The 16,693-nt window shown below is 41.2% G+C and overlaps 1 protein-coding gene across 1 annotated transcript; it reads left to right on the top strand.

Annotated features, from left to right (window-relative positions):
* Nucleotides 1–963: 963 nt before the first annotated feature.
* On the top strand, nucleotides 964–5,976 carry LOC116970462 (armadillo repeat-containing protein 8-like). Its single transcript, XM_033017104.1, has 2 exons — nucleotides 964–1,174; nucleotides 5,860–5,976. The coding sequence occupies exons 1-2, from the start codon at nucleotides 995–997 to the stop codon at nucleotides 5,974–5,976; spliced, it is 297 nt and encodes a 98-aa protein (XP_032872995.1). The 5' UTR covers nucleotides 964–994.
* The last annotated feature ends 10,717 nt before the right edge of the window (nucleotides 5,977–16,693 follow it).

The following is a 16,693-nucleotide window of genomic DNA, read 5'->3' as shown; positions in this document are numbered from 1 at the left end:
ATGTATCATGTTACAAGTAGGTGTAGGTCTAATATAACATTTTCAATATGACTTAAGTGGTAAACAAGCAAGGAGTTTGTGTCATTTTAAGGTATGATTATTACCAATTTTCTGTGTAAATGTAAGTGACAAGCAAGTAAAATGTGTATTTTAAGGCACAATTTAAAAAATGACAGTATAAATTAAGGGTAAACAGGCAGGAAAACTGTCATTTCAAGGTACAATTATCAAAACATTTCTGCATAAAGGGGGTGCTGCCCCCTTTTACCCCCGCCAGGGGGTGTTGCCCCTTGGAACCCTACCAAGGGACAATGCCCCCCCTGCACCCCCAACCCTCTTCCTCTTTTCTCATTTCTTTCCTGTCTCATGCCTGGCATTTCAAAACTGCTCTCTGGACTTGCACAAGTCAAGTTCAAGTCACAGGATTGACAGCATAAGTCTGGGATACCCAGTGCCAGTACATATTTCTGTAACAACACTTCAGGATTCTTTTGTGGTGTCTAATTTTTGCAAAAAAATGCTGCCGATTGGAGAGCTGTAAAAATCCCTGCAAAATCATGACCTTACACATTGGGCCTGAGAAGCAGTGAATCCATATAAAGTTGCATAATGTTACTGAGGACAGTTTATTGTAATATCAAATGTGGCATATTGTAGAAATACATTTATAAATTATAATTCTTGGTATTCAAGCTTGTCATATTGCAGAACGTTTTGTGGGTTCAGTTAATGGAATTACAATGATTACGTGAGTTTACTTAAAACAATATAGAAAATACTGTTGAGAATACTATTCATTTGAGTGAACCACTGCATTGTGTATTGGCGATGTTGATTTACAGGCATATTGCTAGAGGGCAGACCACTGAAACTCCTGATTCCCTTTGATCCTTTGGGCCTTATGCCTATATTTAGGAAATTAGAATATTGTTTGTGTCGCTTGATTAACCTTGCATAATTGCTTTTGATTCAGACGCTCCCATGCCTGGTTAGGATGTGCAGTAAAGAGAGACTGCTGGAGGAACGGGTGGAAGGTGCTGAAACCTTGGCATACTTGATAGAACCTGATGTGGAGCTACAGAGGATTGCCAGCATCACAGATCATCTTATTGCAATGCTTGCTGATTATTTCAGGTATCCTAGTTCAGTCAGCGCAATGACAGATATCAAAAGGGTAAGTTTCCTAACTTTAGTTACAGCGCATAATAATAATAATAATAATATATCTTTTATTGTCATTGTACGTCAGTGCAACGAGATTTAGTGTGCAGCTCCACTGATGTACAAGAAAGGTAAATAAATACAATACATAAATAAACAAGCTGAATTGATTGACGTGACCATCTGAGGGAGACTGTCCGAAGGGGGTGGGTGGGGGGGCACTCATTAGGGCCGGTTCAGAGCCGCTATAGCTCTTGGGATGAAACTGTTCCTGAGTCTGGAGGTTCGGGCGTAGAAGGCCTTGTAACGTCTGCCGGAGGGAAGTAGTTGAAACAGACCGTGGCAGGGGTGTGATGAGTCCTTATGGATGCTGAGGGCCTTCCTGAGGCACCGCGTGTGGTAGATGCCCTCCAAGGCTGGTAGCTCTGTCCCGATGATCCTCTGCGCTCTGTTGACAACGCGCTGAAGAGCTCTCCTCTCCACCTCCATGCAGCTGAGATACCACACAGAGATGCCATACGTTAGTATGCTCTCTGTGGTGCAGCGGTAGAACGCTTTTAGACAAACTTTTGCTATAATTGAGGTATATCAATGGATATATTAATTTTATGTGCGACACGGTGGTGAGGCGGTTAAGTTGCTGCCTTACAGCGCTATCGGCGCTGTCTGTACTTAGTTTGTACGTTCTCCCCGTCACCATGTGGGTTTTCTCCAAGATCTTCGGTTTCCTCCCACGCTCCAAAGACGTACAGGTTTGCAGGTGAATTGGCTTGGTATAAATATAAATTGTCTCCAGTGTGTGTAGGATAGTGTTAATGTGCAGGGATCGCTGGTTGGTGCGGATTCGGTGGACCGAAGGGCCTGTTTCTGCGCTGTATCTCTAAACTAAACTAAAAGGTGCTTCACTTTATTGTGTTGAAGTTTCTAATCTCAAACCAGAGCCTGTGGAAAATTAACTTTTATTTTGTATTTTAGTCTCTTTTGTTTTTAGTCTTATGTTCATCCAAATGAACTGGAAGATAACAGGCTGTGAATTTATTGTTCAGCTTTAATGTCAAACTTTGTCTCCAGGATAGGGGTTGATTTTCCTCCTTTTTTCAAAAGGTGGAGCCCTCCACTTTAAAGATAATAAATCCCTTAACAATCGCAGAGGGCTGGCAAATCTTCAGCAAAATCAGTTGTTTGATTCATTTGTCACTTGCATTCATGAAGCAAAAGATCATACTATTACATCTTTATAGCTGCCATTTATTTAATTAAATTAGTTTACCGTGTTACCTGCAATAATGATAGTGAGGTTGGCTTTTAGTTTATGTATAGTAACTTATATGTAGTTATTACTTCTATAGACACTAGAAACTGCTGATGTTGAAAAACACACAAAGGGCTGGAGAAACTCAGCAGCTCAGGCAGCATCTTGGGATACCTCTGGCTTTACTTCTTTTGTCTTATTTGACACCCTTTTATCTCCTTTTTACCTCTAGCCTTTGTCATGACTCCATCTGCAATTAAACCTCCCTCACCTGTATCCATCTATTATTTGCCAAGTTTTGTCTCCCTCCCCCCACCCCCCCCCCCCCCCCCAGTCTAAAAGAGTCCTGAGCCGATACGTCATTCCTGAGCCCAGTCCACCTTCAATTCACAAGTGGACATCAACTCATTCACCTCAACAGTTATGGACTATATAAAATTCTGCACCGATAATGTCACTACCCACAAAGAAATAAAGACCTTCCCTAACCAGAAGCCGTGGATGAGCAGGGAGGTCAGACTCCTACTGAAGGCTCGCGATGCCGCTTACAGATCTGGCGACGCTGAGGGATACAGCTCAACCAGGGCCAATCTGAAAATGGGAATTAGGAATGCCAAACTCAATCACAAACGGCGGATTGAGGAGCACTTCCATAACAACTCTGACCCCAGGCGCATGTGGCAAGGAATCAAATCCCTTGCCGATTACCAGAAAGTTAACACCCCTCCCCCAGACAACGCCACCCTTCCTGACGAGCTAAACCATTTCTATGCTCGCTTTGACCGAGATCACAAAACCCCAGCCATCAAAGTTGCTCCACCCCCAAATGAACAACCCCTCAGTCTCTCCACCTCAGCTGTACAAGATGCACTGAGCAAGGTGAATGAGCGCAAAGCTGCCGGCCCCGATGGCATCCCTGGCCGGGTGCTTAGGGCATGTGCTGGACAACTATCCCAAGTCTTTACCGACATTTTCAATCACTCACTGGCCCAGGGTGTTGTCCCCACTTGCCTCAAGACATCAACCATCGTGCCAGTGCCCAAACAGTCAGCCACAGGGAGCCTCAACGATTTCCGCCCAGTGGCACTCACCCCTGTCATTGCTAAGTGCTTTGAGCGGCTGATCTTGGCTCACCTCAAAGCCAGCCTCCCCCCCACACTGGACCCCCATCAGTTTGCCTACCGGGCCAACAGGTCTACAGAGGACGCCATATCGGCGGCCCTACACTCTGCCCTGACCCCCCTGGACAACAACAACTCCTACATCAGGTTGCTGTTCATTGATTTCAGCTCCGCTTTTAACACTGTCATCCCCGCCAGCTTGATCACCAAACTCAGCGGACTTGGCATCTCCACCTCCCTCTGCAACTGGACACTGGATTTCCTCACCAACAGACCACAGTCTGTTAGGGTCAACAACCTCACCTCCACCACTATAACACTGAACACCGGCGTGCCACAGGGCTGTGTGCTCAGCCCTCTCCTCTACTCCCTCTTCGCCCACGACTGCATCCCTAAGTACGGATCCAACGCCATCATTAAGTTTGCTGACGACACCACGGTGGTAGGACTGATCAGTGACAACGATGAGTCAGTCTACCGAGAGGAGGTCCAGCACCTGACAACCTGGTGTGCCAATAATAACCTCGTCCTCAACTCCAAGAAGACGAAGGAACTTATTGTCGACTTCAGGAAGGTCAGAGGGGGCAGACATACCCCCATCCACATAAACGGGACTGAGGTGGAGCGCGTCTCCAGCTACAAATTCCTCGGGGTACACATCTCGGAGGATTTGTCCTGGTCCCTCAACACCTCCAAGCTGATCAAAAAGGCACAGCAGCGCCTTTACTTCCTGAGGAGGTTCAAGAAAGCCCACCTGTCCCCCCAGATCCTGACCAACTTCTACAGGTGCACCATCGAGAGCATCCTGACCGCCTGCTTCACGGTATGGTACAGCAGCTGCACTGTTGCGGACAGGAAGGCACTACAACGAGTGGTGAAAACCGCGCAGCACATCATTGGCGCCCCGCTCCCTGCCATGGATGCCCTCCACCGAAAACGGTGTCTGAAACGAGCTGGGAAGATCATTAAAGACCCCTCCCACCCCAACCATGGACTGTTTGCCCTCCTCCCATCAGGGCGGCGGTACAGGAGCCTCAGGTCTCGTACCAGTAGGATGAGGAACAGCTTCTACAATCATACCGTCGCATTGCTGAACTCGGAGTCCCGCCGATAGATTCCTCCGATCCCTCCGTCCCCATTGTTTAATTATTCTGTATTTTTTATTATTCTGTATCCTCTTTTTTTTTTTAATTTCTATATTGCACTACTACGGACTGACGCAAAACTGCATTTCGTTGTACCCATACTCAGTATTTGTGCAATGACATTAAAGTTGAATTGAATTGAATTGAATTGAATTCCCTCCCGCTGATCCTGCCTGAAACGCTGAAATCCTCCAGCACTTTTTGTTGCCAATACTTCTGTGTTTAATTTGAAAACCATTTTTTCAAAAATGGTTGAGACCTCTAACTTCTATGAAGAATTAAAATGCTGAATAGTCGTCTCATTTTAGTATTCACGTTGTTCAGTATTCAATCTTAATATTAGTATATTTGTCAAATATGAATTAACACAGCTCACAATTTATCTCCAACGGCTGAGTAATTCATTATACGGATGTTCAAAGGTAGTTGTACATCAAAAACACACGAACTCATCATTGATCTCAGACGTAAGGCACAACCCAAGACCCCCCTACTCATCTCAGGCGAACCCATATCCACCACTGACTCATTCAAATTTCTTGGCACTCAAATAAGCAATAACCTCAAATGGAAAATCAATTCACAGCTACAAAAAAGCCAACCAAAGACTCTTCTTCCTCCGCCAGCTCAAGAAGTTTAGAGTAAGGAAACACCTCCTAATCCAATTCTACACAGCCATCATCCAAAGCATGCTCACTTCATCAATTACAGTCTGGTTCAGCAGTTTAAACACTCACTCCCGTAATAAATTACAGCGCATAGTTAACAAAGCATCCAAAATCATCAGCACTCCCCTTCTATCAATAGAATCACTCCACCACAAACGGTCCGTGTCAAGGGTGAAGAAAATCATCTCTGATCCCTCCCACCCAGCTCACCACATCTTCCACCTGCTGCCATCAAGAAGGCGCTACAGCTCACTGCCCGCCAATACATCTCGATTTAAAAACAGTTCTTACCCACACGCAATCCGAATTCTGAACACACTATGACAACAGCACATATCCTCCCCATGCATGTACTGTATATTGTATGATGTTGTGTTTTATGTTATGTTTGACGGGAATCAGCCTACCTTGTAACATCCTGCACTGAACCTGAATTCCACCAGCTTGACTGTGTGGTCATTAAATAATCTAATCTAATCTAATCTAATTTCTTATTTTCTAATTTTCTTCAGCTTGACCACGACCTCAAACATGCTCACGAACTCCGGCAAGCTGCATTCAAGTTGTACGCCTCCCTTGGAGCGAATGACGAAGACATCCGGAATGATGATGTACATGATACATGGTAGGGAATTGAAGAATACAGTTGAACAGAGGGATCTGGGAATAACCGTGCATAGTTCCTTGAAGGTGGAATCTCATATAGATAGGGTGGTAAAAAAAGCTTTTGGTATGCTAGCCTTTATAAATCAGAGCATTGAGTATAGAAGCTGGGATGTAATGTTAAAATTGTACAAGGCATTGGTGAGACCAAATCTAGAGTATGGTGTACAATTTTGGTTGCCCAATTATAGGAAGGATGTCAACAAAATAGAGAGAGTACAGAGGAGATTTACTAGAATGTTGCCTCGGTTTCAACAACTAAGTTACAGAGATAGGTTGAATAAGTTAGGTCTTTATTCTCTGGAGCGCAGAAGGTTAAGGGGGGACTTGATAGAGGTCTTTAAAATGATGAGAGGGATAGACAGAGTTGATGTGATCAAGCTTTTTCCTTTGAGAATAGGGAAGATTCAAACAAGAGGACATGACTTCAGAATTAAGGGACAGAAGTTTAGGGGTAACATGAGGGGGAACTTCTTTACTCAGAGAGTGGTAGCGGTGTGGAATGAGCTTCCAGTGGAAGTGGTGGCGGCAGGTTCGTTGGTATCATTTAAAAATAAATTGGATAGGCATATGGATGAGAAGGGAATGGAGGGTTATGGTATGAGTGCAGGCAGGTGGGACTAAGGGAAAAAAGTTGTTCGGCACGGACTTGTAGGGCCGAGATGGCCTGTTTCCGTGCTGTAATTGTTATATGGTTATATGGTTAAGGTGAATCTAGGAGAGGGGCGTCCCCCGGTCCTGGCAACCAACAGGCAGGGAGTGACGTCAACCTGACAACAAGGTGAAGAGAATTAACAGTGACTTTGCGCAAGAGCATAATCAGATCTGAAGAATGAATGGGATTGAGACTCGTTTGTCTAGAGAAATGAATTATGACATGTTCATGTTGGAATGACAAGTACTGGTGTTTCTTGTGTTGAACCTGCACCAGATCCTTAAGTTACCTTCTTTGCATGAGTTCGTAACAGTAGTAACAAAATGAGCACTGTGAAGTATAGTGTATAGTACTGACTCACATAATGCAGTAGTTCTGTAATGCAGTTATATAAATGCTTGCCTACCTACCTGCTGCAAACCGGAAGTACTCAGCTTCTGTTTTTCTGTATCACTTTTAATTTGTGGCCTGCCGATGTGTTCCTTTGTGTTGCTGATGTGCAAGTTTAATTGTAAATAAAGCTTTGTGCAATGACAGTGCTGGTAGCTTGTTTTCTGAATCTACAGTAAAGCAAAACACGATTTCCAGGGCACTTTTGAACAACAGCATTTAAAATATATATATTTTGTTCTTACACAGTGAATGATGCCTGTAAAATGGCAATTTGTCTTTGGTTTATCCTAAAAAAGGTAGTACTGTGTTCTGCATGCAAATATACCCTTTTGAGAATCAACAGTGTTGGAAACCGTACATACTTCCATATTGCTCTTGTAATGTGACTGAAGTCTCATTCTTCCTATCCCTTTGCTGCAGTAATGTGGCATCAATGGTTTCATGTATAATTCGAATGACAACCTCATTAAAATAATGATGTGGATTTTGAATAGAGCCTGTCCACATGGATTTCTCCAAGCAATCTTTAGCTCATAAAGTGTGGGAAGAACCTTAATGATAGTTAAAATCACTTCATTTCTTGTTTCGTTTTAAGTTTAAAATGGCAAGGCATTTTCACCATAACATTACAAGTTTCCAATCAAGGGTGCTATCCTTGGAGCAATGGAATGAGGGATTGGGTGGGGTAAACTTGATTTTCAATATCTGATTTTTGCATTTGTGCTGTCCTCCATGTTGTAGGCATTGTATTTTTCATGTGCTAGTGAATAACTTTAGCATTATTCACCTTTATTTCAGAATGGACACTCAAAATGCCTCATTCTAATGTGGTTTTCAGTGTGGGATTATGCAAAGTGCCAATTTCAATGTAACTGGGCAGAATGTTGGTTGCTGAGGGTAGGTGAAAGAAAATTCAGAAAGACATTACCTTTAAAAGGTTTTTTTTTAATCCACATTAGATAGCTCTCCCAATTGTGGAGAAATCAACGTTCTGCTTAGAGTACGCAATGACGATTTTCATGAAATTAGTTCAAAAGGATTTGAATTAACTGTGGAACTAAGAAACACAGGCAGAGGGTATTTAGCCATTTCTACAGAAAAAAATATGTTTAATAGTCCCACTTCCCTTTTGTGTGGCCATGCAAATATTTCCTTTTTTAAAGGTTACAGTTTTCTTTTGAAAGGTACGATTGAACCTCTTGCACACTTTCAGGCTTGTATTCCAGATAATAAACCACTTCCTTTTGCTTCTGTGAAGTACCCTTTGGGTCCTTTGCTGGAAAATAAACCTGTTCACTAATCCTTTGGCAGCTGAATGTAATTTCTCCTCATCTACCCTTTCAAAGCCAATTATTTTGAACACCTCTTTCAAATTTACCCATGTCTTAAGGGGTGATTTTTAGTTTCTCATACAAATGAAGCCTTTTATTCCAGCACCTTTCTGATGAATCAACATTGCACCCCTGTAAAGCATTGGCAGTCTTTCTAAATCTGCTATGTTAATTGGTTGCAAAATGTCCACTCAACCCACTATCTCTAACACTATCACTGACTTCATCACTTCCAGCTCGCTGCCCTCCCAAGCCTCCAACCTCATCGTTCCCCAACCTAACACGGCCCGATTTTACCTTCTCCCCAAAATCTACAAACCTGACTGTCCTGGCAAACCCATTGTTTCTGCCTGTGCGTGCCCCACCAAACTTATTTCCACATACCACGACTCCATCCTGGTTAAATTTCTCCCTACCTATGTTCAAGACACCTCACATACTCTTCGTCTCCTCCATGACTTCCGTTCTCTAGGCCCCCATTCCCTCATCTTCACCATGGATGTCCAGTCAGTCTACAACTCCATCCCCCACCAGGAGGATCTTAAAGCCCTCTGTTTCTTCCTCGACTGCAGAACCAACCAATCCCCATCTACTGATACTCTCCTCCGCCTAGCGGAGCTGGTCCTTACCCTTAACAACCTTTCGTTTAACTCCTCCCATTTCCTCCAAATCCAAGGTGTAGCTATGGGCCCAAGCTACCCTTTTTGTAGGGTACGTCGAACACTCTTTGTTCGAGGCATACCATGGCCCTATCCCCAAACTCTACCTCCGCTACATCGACGACTGCATTGGTGTTACCTCCTGCACCCATACAGAACTCACTGACTTCATCCATTTCACCACTAATTTCCATCCAGCACTCAAATACACCAGGACCATTTCCGACATCTCTCTACTGTTTCTAGACCTCACTATCCCCATCGCAGGTGACAAACTACTGACCGACATCTACTACAAACCCACTGACTCCCATGGCTATCTGGACTACACTTCTTCCCACCCTGCTTCCTGTAAGGACTCCATCCCCTACTCCCAATTCCTCCATTGATGCTGCTTCTGCACCCAGGATGAGGTGTTCCACACTAGGGCATCGGAGATGTCCTCATTCTTTAGGGAACGGGGATTCCCCTCTTCTACTATAGATGAGGTTCTCACCAGGGTCTAATTCTATACCCCGTAACTCTGCTCTCACTCCCCACCCCCCCCCCCCCCACTCGTAACAAGGACAGAGTCCCCCTTGTCCTCACCTTCCACCCTACCAGCCGTCACATACAACATATAATCCTCCGACATTTACGCCAGCTCCAACGGGACCCCACCACTGGCCACATCTTCCCATCTCCTCCCCTTTTTGGCTTCCCGCAGAGACCGCTCCCTCCAAAACTCCCTGGTCAATTCGTCCCTTCCCACCCTTCCCACCCCCTCCCCTGGTACTTTCCCTTGCAACTGCAGGAAATGCTACACTTGTCGCTTTACCTCCCCCCTTGACTCCATCCGACCCAAGCAGTCTTTCCGGGTGCAGCAGAGGTTCACTTGCATCTCCTCCAAACTCATCTATTGCATCTGCTGCTCTAGATGTCAGCTGCTCTACATCAGTGAGACCAAACGTAGGCTTGGCGATCGCTTCGCCCAACACCTCCGCTCGGTTCGCAATAACCAACCTGATCTCCTGGTAGCTCAGCACTTCAACTCCCCTTCCCCCTCCGATTCCGAATCTGACCTTTCTGTCCTGGGCCTCCTCCGTGGCCAGAATGAGGCCCACCGTAAATTGGAGGAGCAGCACCTCATTTTTCGCTTGTGTAGTTTGCGCCCCAGCGGTATGAACATTGACTTCTCCAATTTTAGGTAGTCCTTGGTTTCTCCTTCTTTCCTCTCCCCTTCCCAGCTCTCCCACAGCCCACTGTCTCCGCCTCTTCCTTCCTTCTGTCCGCTCCCCCCCACCCCCACGTCAGTCTGAAGAAGGGTCTCGACCCGAAACTTCATCTATTTCCTTCACTCCATAGATGCTGCCTTACCCACTGAGTTTCTCCAGCATTTTTGTCTACACTCAAGTTTAATTAGTGCTCTTATAAACTTCTAGATTTCATTTGTACATTGCTTCCAATTGAAAATTCCTGTTTGACCTCTAAATGTTCTCAACCAGGACAACCACCTCCAGTGAGTGGCTGAAGTCCAGGTACTCTCATTTCTCTCTCAATTTTACTGTCAAGAATGTGTTTTATTTTAATTCTCCTTTTTCATCGAAATAAATGAATAATTTCACAGGCGTGAATTAAATTTAGTGTGCCCTATTGCCAGTTATCTATGTCCTCATTTCTGTTACTCTTTTTCTTCTCCAATCCCCAAATTCCCACTTTAAGGCACTCCCCAATTTTGTCTCGTCTGTTACCTTTAAAATGATAAATTATCCACTCAATTCCATTTTCTAAATATATATTAGGAAGAGTTTTGAATGTTGATTCAAGCACCAGACCAGTATGAAAAGCAGCTATTCATTTGTTTTTGCTTTGTGCCTATCATGCCCCATTTACAGTTGCATAGTAATAATACTCATGGCGTGATCATATCTATCCAATACTTTAAAAATATTTTAGTCACTCTGAGTGTAGTTTCGCCAATATCTTTCTCTAGAACCAGAATGCATCTCTTTGATTGCCGCTCATTGCTCAAGTACTGTTTTATCTGACAATCTTTGGCTTCCCCGCGACCAGGCCAAGTCCCCTTTCAATTTACCAGAATTAGCCCCCCTCTAGTTAAGGATTTTCACGGCTGTTTTTAACCTTGACCTCTTTCATAACTTTTCTAAACTTAGAGGAGACTATATCAAGACCTTTAATGTGGAATTCCTCAATTAATTTACCCCAATGAGAATAATCACATCTTCTAATTTATTTGCAGATAATTGAAACCCCTCTTTTCTTTTACACTTCTGGTAAATTTCTGCACCTTCTGTAATCTGCATATTAATTTCCTTTAATTGTGATGAATGAATTAGACACATTATTTCAATCATGCCCAACTCGTGGTTTATAATCATTTAAGAAAGCCTCTAGGATGCATTTTCTGGTGGTCCAATTTACAAAGGTAGGAAAAAACATTGCCTGGGTATATTTGTACCAGCAATCAAATGATAATAACTTAGTATTGATATTTTAGTTTGAGAGACTGGACAACTACTCGTATGCAAATATTTTTCAGTGCAATGAATCCCTAAATGTTCCCAAATAGCTTTTGAACACTGCCTATCCAAATCGGTGATAGCAGTTCCAAAAATCAATTGATTAAAAATTTAAAGAACCTCTTTCCTATATTGAATGTGAATCTCTACTGAAACATGCATTCTGAAAACGCCACTACATTTAGGGTCATTTATAAGTGCTCATTTTTCCGTTCTTGGTGTACAAGCTGTTGGTAATAATTTACATTTGACCAAAGTTCAGACTCCTTTGTTAGTTCAGTGGAAAAATAATACAATGAGCTCATATACAGTATTAATGTAGCAAATTTGTTGTAGTTGAATTGTACATGTTTAGGCCGCCTACGATTCTGGACTATATGCATGAATATGGACCATATTCACTTATTTCCATATGTTATTTTATATTGATCCATTCCATTATTCAGTTGAACCAAGAGGCAGTTATTCCATTGTGTATGTTATAGATTGAGAAATGAAGATGTATTTTCATAGCAATCTGTTTCTCAAGTCCAACTACCTCATTGAAGATTTCTATAGAATTTAAGACGTATGCCTTCAGCCTTTTGAACAGTGTTGTGTGCCTGCTAAATGGAGAGTAGTTGTAAATCTGAGCCCTCAGTTAGTTTGTCTTATTGTCCCAGCTTAGATATTATGCCTAGCACACTACCGAAATACGCACCAAAATGAATATATTCAAGATAAATTCAGTCGGTTGATTTCACACAACATTTTGTGCATTATGGAAGTTGATCAGACATTTGAATACTCTATGTAACTATGTAACAGATACAGGATCTTTGGAGAACATTGCACAGTTTCATGATGTACTCCCAAATACCTGGGTATTTGGAGCCAAGAAATGCACTCTTGCACCATACATGTGTAGCTGCATACTTCTCGGGTCACTTATATCTCATACCCATTGCTGTCCAGTTACATTGCTCTAAAATATGAGGTGCCATTTGCTGTTATTCATGAATGATCAGTATGGATTTGCACATGCCTGTTATTCATGCATGATTAACCATTTGTGATATTCTCAGTCAAATAAATCTGTCATACTAAACTATAATTTAGGAATTGTAAAGGGATGGATGAAGGTATAAAGTGTCCACTATCTGGGGCTATTGAAGCTTAATTTTGAAATGGACATAAAACCTTTCTGCTTGTTAGTTATAATTGCCAGGAGGTGAGAGATCTTTTACCTTGGGCCTGTTTATCACTGCTGGTAAATGGAGAGCTATTTTTCTCCAGGTCTCCAATCAGATATTTACTGCATGCAGTGATCTTTACCATCAAGAATTGTTTTAAATGAATTCCCACCCCCTTATTCAAAATTCTTAGTGAAAATTTCCAGTTAAATGCACGTAAGATCGTCTGAATTAAATCAATTGCTGTTGTGATAAAGTACAAAGATTCTTTTAGTATGGATGGGGAAAACCTTCTGTAGCTTGACATTGCATATCTCTCTGGCCTTTCATCCCCACTCAGAACTGCTGTTTGGAATGGTATTTTGTTGATTATTTCCTAATTGGATCTACAGCTTTATATGATTACAGCCATTCCATTTTATTTTTGTTTCTATAAAGACGGCCTTAATTTTTGCAGTGCTGTAAATTCAGAGGAACTCCCTTTGCTTCTTTGCACATGCTGGGTTTCTTTTGTATTTTCGAGAGCAGCTGCAGCAAATCGTGTCTGAGCTTTCAGTTCAGGCTGTCGCATGCTGCATCGGGTACACAATGGTAGCAATGGGAAACCTCCGGGACTCCTTTGTATCGTATTTTACTCTAAAGTGTTACTTGTGAAAATTGTCTGCTTTCCATAATTTTACTCCTTTTAACGAATGAGACACAAGAAGAGATTAAGATGTCTGGAATTAATATATTCACTCGAATTTTATCATTGTATTCAGGATATTTACTCTTCAATGTGCGTCTCCTCATTTGAAGCTTCTGTGAAAAGTGACATCAATTCAACAATGAATTTTAAAGTAGTTTCCCCTGCTGGAGACATGAAATTGTATAGTTGGCTATCAAACTTTATTTTAGCATCGAGAGGGAAACATCTAAATTTATTCCATGGTGCAACAAAATACATTTCACCTGCAGCTAAGGCAGATAATGTGTACCGACCCATGCTGCACTAGGGAGTGCACTATTCTGAAGATTTCCTGAAGAAATAAATATTTCAACTACAGTACGAATTCTTGATCATGATGAGTATCAAAACAATAACCACAAAGCTGAAATACTTTATCAATAATTCATTTCAAAAAAAATCTTTTATTTTTGTATTTTTGGGGTTTTAATGTTCATACCCTTACAAGGAAGTAAATGTTGGAAATGCTCAGCCAAACATCGGTGAAGTAAGAAGCTGACGTAACATTTCAGGGCAGTATCATCATCTGAACTGATGTCCAAAGCAAACCTGGACTGGGACTATTGAACGCAACAGTTTCTCAGAGTTAATTAATGTACAGTTGCAGTGACGGTTGGTTACAACTATTGCAATCATTCACTTCCTCGTTTAGCATTGAAAATCTCACACCAGTTCAATGTAAATCAAAGCAACAGCAAAATACAAGTGTATGTCATAATTGGTGTTCTGGCTATGAAAGTTAATATTTTAATTTTTTTTTAAGTTTCACTAGTCTATTTTTCTCCAGGGATACTTTGAAATTTTCTAAAATAAAATAGTTTAGATTTAAGGGATGACCACATATTACATACTGTGGATACAATACATTATAGATGGACTTCCAACTAATAACTATGAATACATGATTTTTTTATGCTTTTAAAATCACTGTAGTTAATTTAATTATTTATTGATATTCTCATTAACATGGTTTATGATGAATATATGAATCCAAAATGAACTAACGTGGCAAACTATTTCAGGATGTTTTCATAAGATATATGTATTGGAATTTTGTGTGAGCAGTCTTATGCTTGGTTGAGAAAATGGTAAAAAGACATTACATTTATTTTAGAGATGGCCTATGGTAATTTGAGAAGCTATGGGTCATAGGTAAATTGCTGTTGTCATCAATAACAACCGTGGCTGAACCATTAGCATTCTTGCCGTTAAGTCAGAGGTTTGTTGTTTCAAGTCCCTGTTCCAGAATCATAAGCTGAAAACTTGATTCTCTAGTGCAAGTGCTTCTTAAACTATTTCAGTGTCATTCACCCTTGAGTCTTTATCACAACATTTCATTCACCCTCCATCAAATGTTCTGATGTATTTTTGGTAATTTTCATCTTGTGTATAATTTTATATATAATTTATTTTGCCACTTGAGCAAAAAACATAAATTAACTAATTTCTTAAGTGTTTATTTAATTCAACTTGTTGAACATCCTAAAAATATGTGAAGAAAACTAGGAGTGAAAAAAAAAGTTTAATTACCACTGGAGTTGGAAAATCATTCTATTAGAATGATACAAAACCATTCCAATGTCTAAACACTGGGCTTCAGACTAATCCTACCCTTTTTGGCTTTGATTACTGCATTGTTTCTTGGAAAACTAGCTCAAAATACCATGGTCTTCCCTAAAAGGTCATATTACAGTAAATTTGGGAAATATCCTGCTATTTTGAAATTAGAAAACCATAGGTAGAGAGAGAAAAACATCAAATTTCCAGCTCCACTGCCATTAAAAAACAATAAGAGCTCACAAACCACTTTAATGGCAATGCCTTTTTTACGTATAGAAAAAAAAAATCTGAATAAATTAAGTAATTCGCCCTTTATTCACTCCTCTAGTTTCAATCACCCCAAAATAATTTCATTCGCGCTTGGGTGAACCATTCACCAGTTTAAGAAACACTGCTCTAGTGCAATGGTGAGGAATTTCTGTATTGATAGAGGAGCTGAGTTTCAAATGAGATGTTAAATAGAGCTGCCATCTGCTCTCTCTGTTTAGACCAAGAGCCAACACACTATAATCTCAATGTTTTGAAGTACAGAAATTAAAAATCAAAAAGATAATACGTGTTCTACATCATTAAATATTTATAACCTTTATTCAGAATATCCGCCAATAGGATTGTTGGGCTATTGACCATTGAGTAACAGGACGTTTATTACTATCAATTCCTTAACTATAAATGTAATGATATATATAATATTGTAAACACACGCGCACACGCACACACACGTCAAGATTATGCTTTTCTACACAGGGTTAACCATCCTTTTAAGAAGCATTCATTTACCAATCGGAATTTTTTTTTAATTTACCGTGGGTCTGATTTTCTTTTTGTCTGCTGTACTCTCATTAACCACTAACAATGGGATATTTATTTGTCCTTATAGTCAACTTTAATAGTATTCTTTGTCCTTCCTAATGTTAAGGCACCTCAAATTATTTTGTACATAATTGAAACACTACAAATATTTACGCCGCCCTGAACTTTGGGTGTCAGTACTAGTATATTTCAGGGCTGTCATGTGGCCATCCACTTCCCAGTACTGGTACATTTTACGACACCCGCTACCCATATGCTCTTCATTCCTCAAGTTCCCATGGAGTACAGCAAAGGGCCAGATGCTCATTGAGCTTTCTCTGCGTTTATTTGTAGATTTAGAGGCGGCCCAGTGGTGCAGTAGAGTTGCTGCCACACAGCGCCAGAGACCTAGGTTCGAACTTGACTACGGGTGCTGTCTGTGCAGAGTTTGCACGTTCTCCCTGTGACCAGGTGGGTTTTCTCCGTGTGCTCTGGTTTCCTCCCACATTCCATGAACGTGCAGGTTTGTAGGTTATTTGGCTTCTGTTGATAGCCCCTGGTATGTAGGTTGCAAAACTGGGATAACATGCAACCAATGTACATGTGATCGATGATTGGCATGGACTCGATGGGTCAAAGGGCCTCTTTCCTTGCTGTATCTCTAAACAAAACTAAATTATATTGGAGGACATACATTTGATTGGAGATTTTTGGGTATGGGGAAGAAAATGAAAACTAAGACTTTATTATGCTTTGCTGCATGTTTTATAATTTTATAATTTTGTTTTGGTTGCTTTGTTTTGGAAATTTCATTTTTAATAGTTTGCAAATGTTTTTAAATGTTTGACATTCAGAAACATTGTAAAGAAAATTGA

The sequence above is a fragment of the Amblyraja radiata genome, unplaced genomic scaffold (assembly GCF_010909765.2).
Source record: "Amblyraja radiata isolate CabotCenter1 unplaced genomic scaffold, sAmbRad1.1.pri scaffold_909_ctg1, whole genome shotgun sequence".
NCBI lineage: Eukaryota > Metazoa > Chordata > Chondrichthyes > Rajiformes > Rajidae > Amblyraja > Amblyraja radiata.
Note: the sequence above shows the minus strand (reverse complement) of the source record. Positions and strands in the feature narration are given on the sequence as shown.

Bases quoted from the DNA above. Each gene is read 5' to 3' on its own strand.
- LOC116970462 (XM_033017104.1), top strand. From the start codon at position 995: ATGTGCAGTAAAGAGAGACTGCTGGAGGAACGGGTGGAAGGTGCTGAA. The intron at 1,175-5,859 runs GTAAGTTTCCTA...AATTTTCTTCAG, and splicing joins CAATGACAGATATCAAAAGG to CTTGACCACGACCTCAAACA.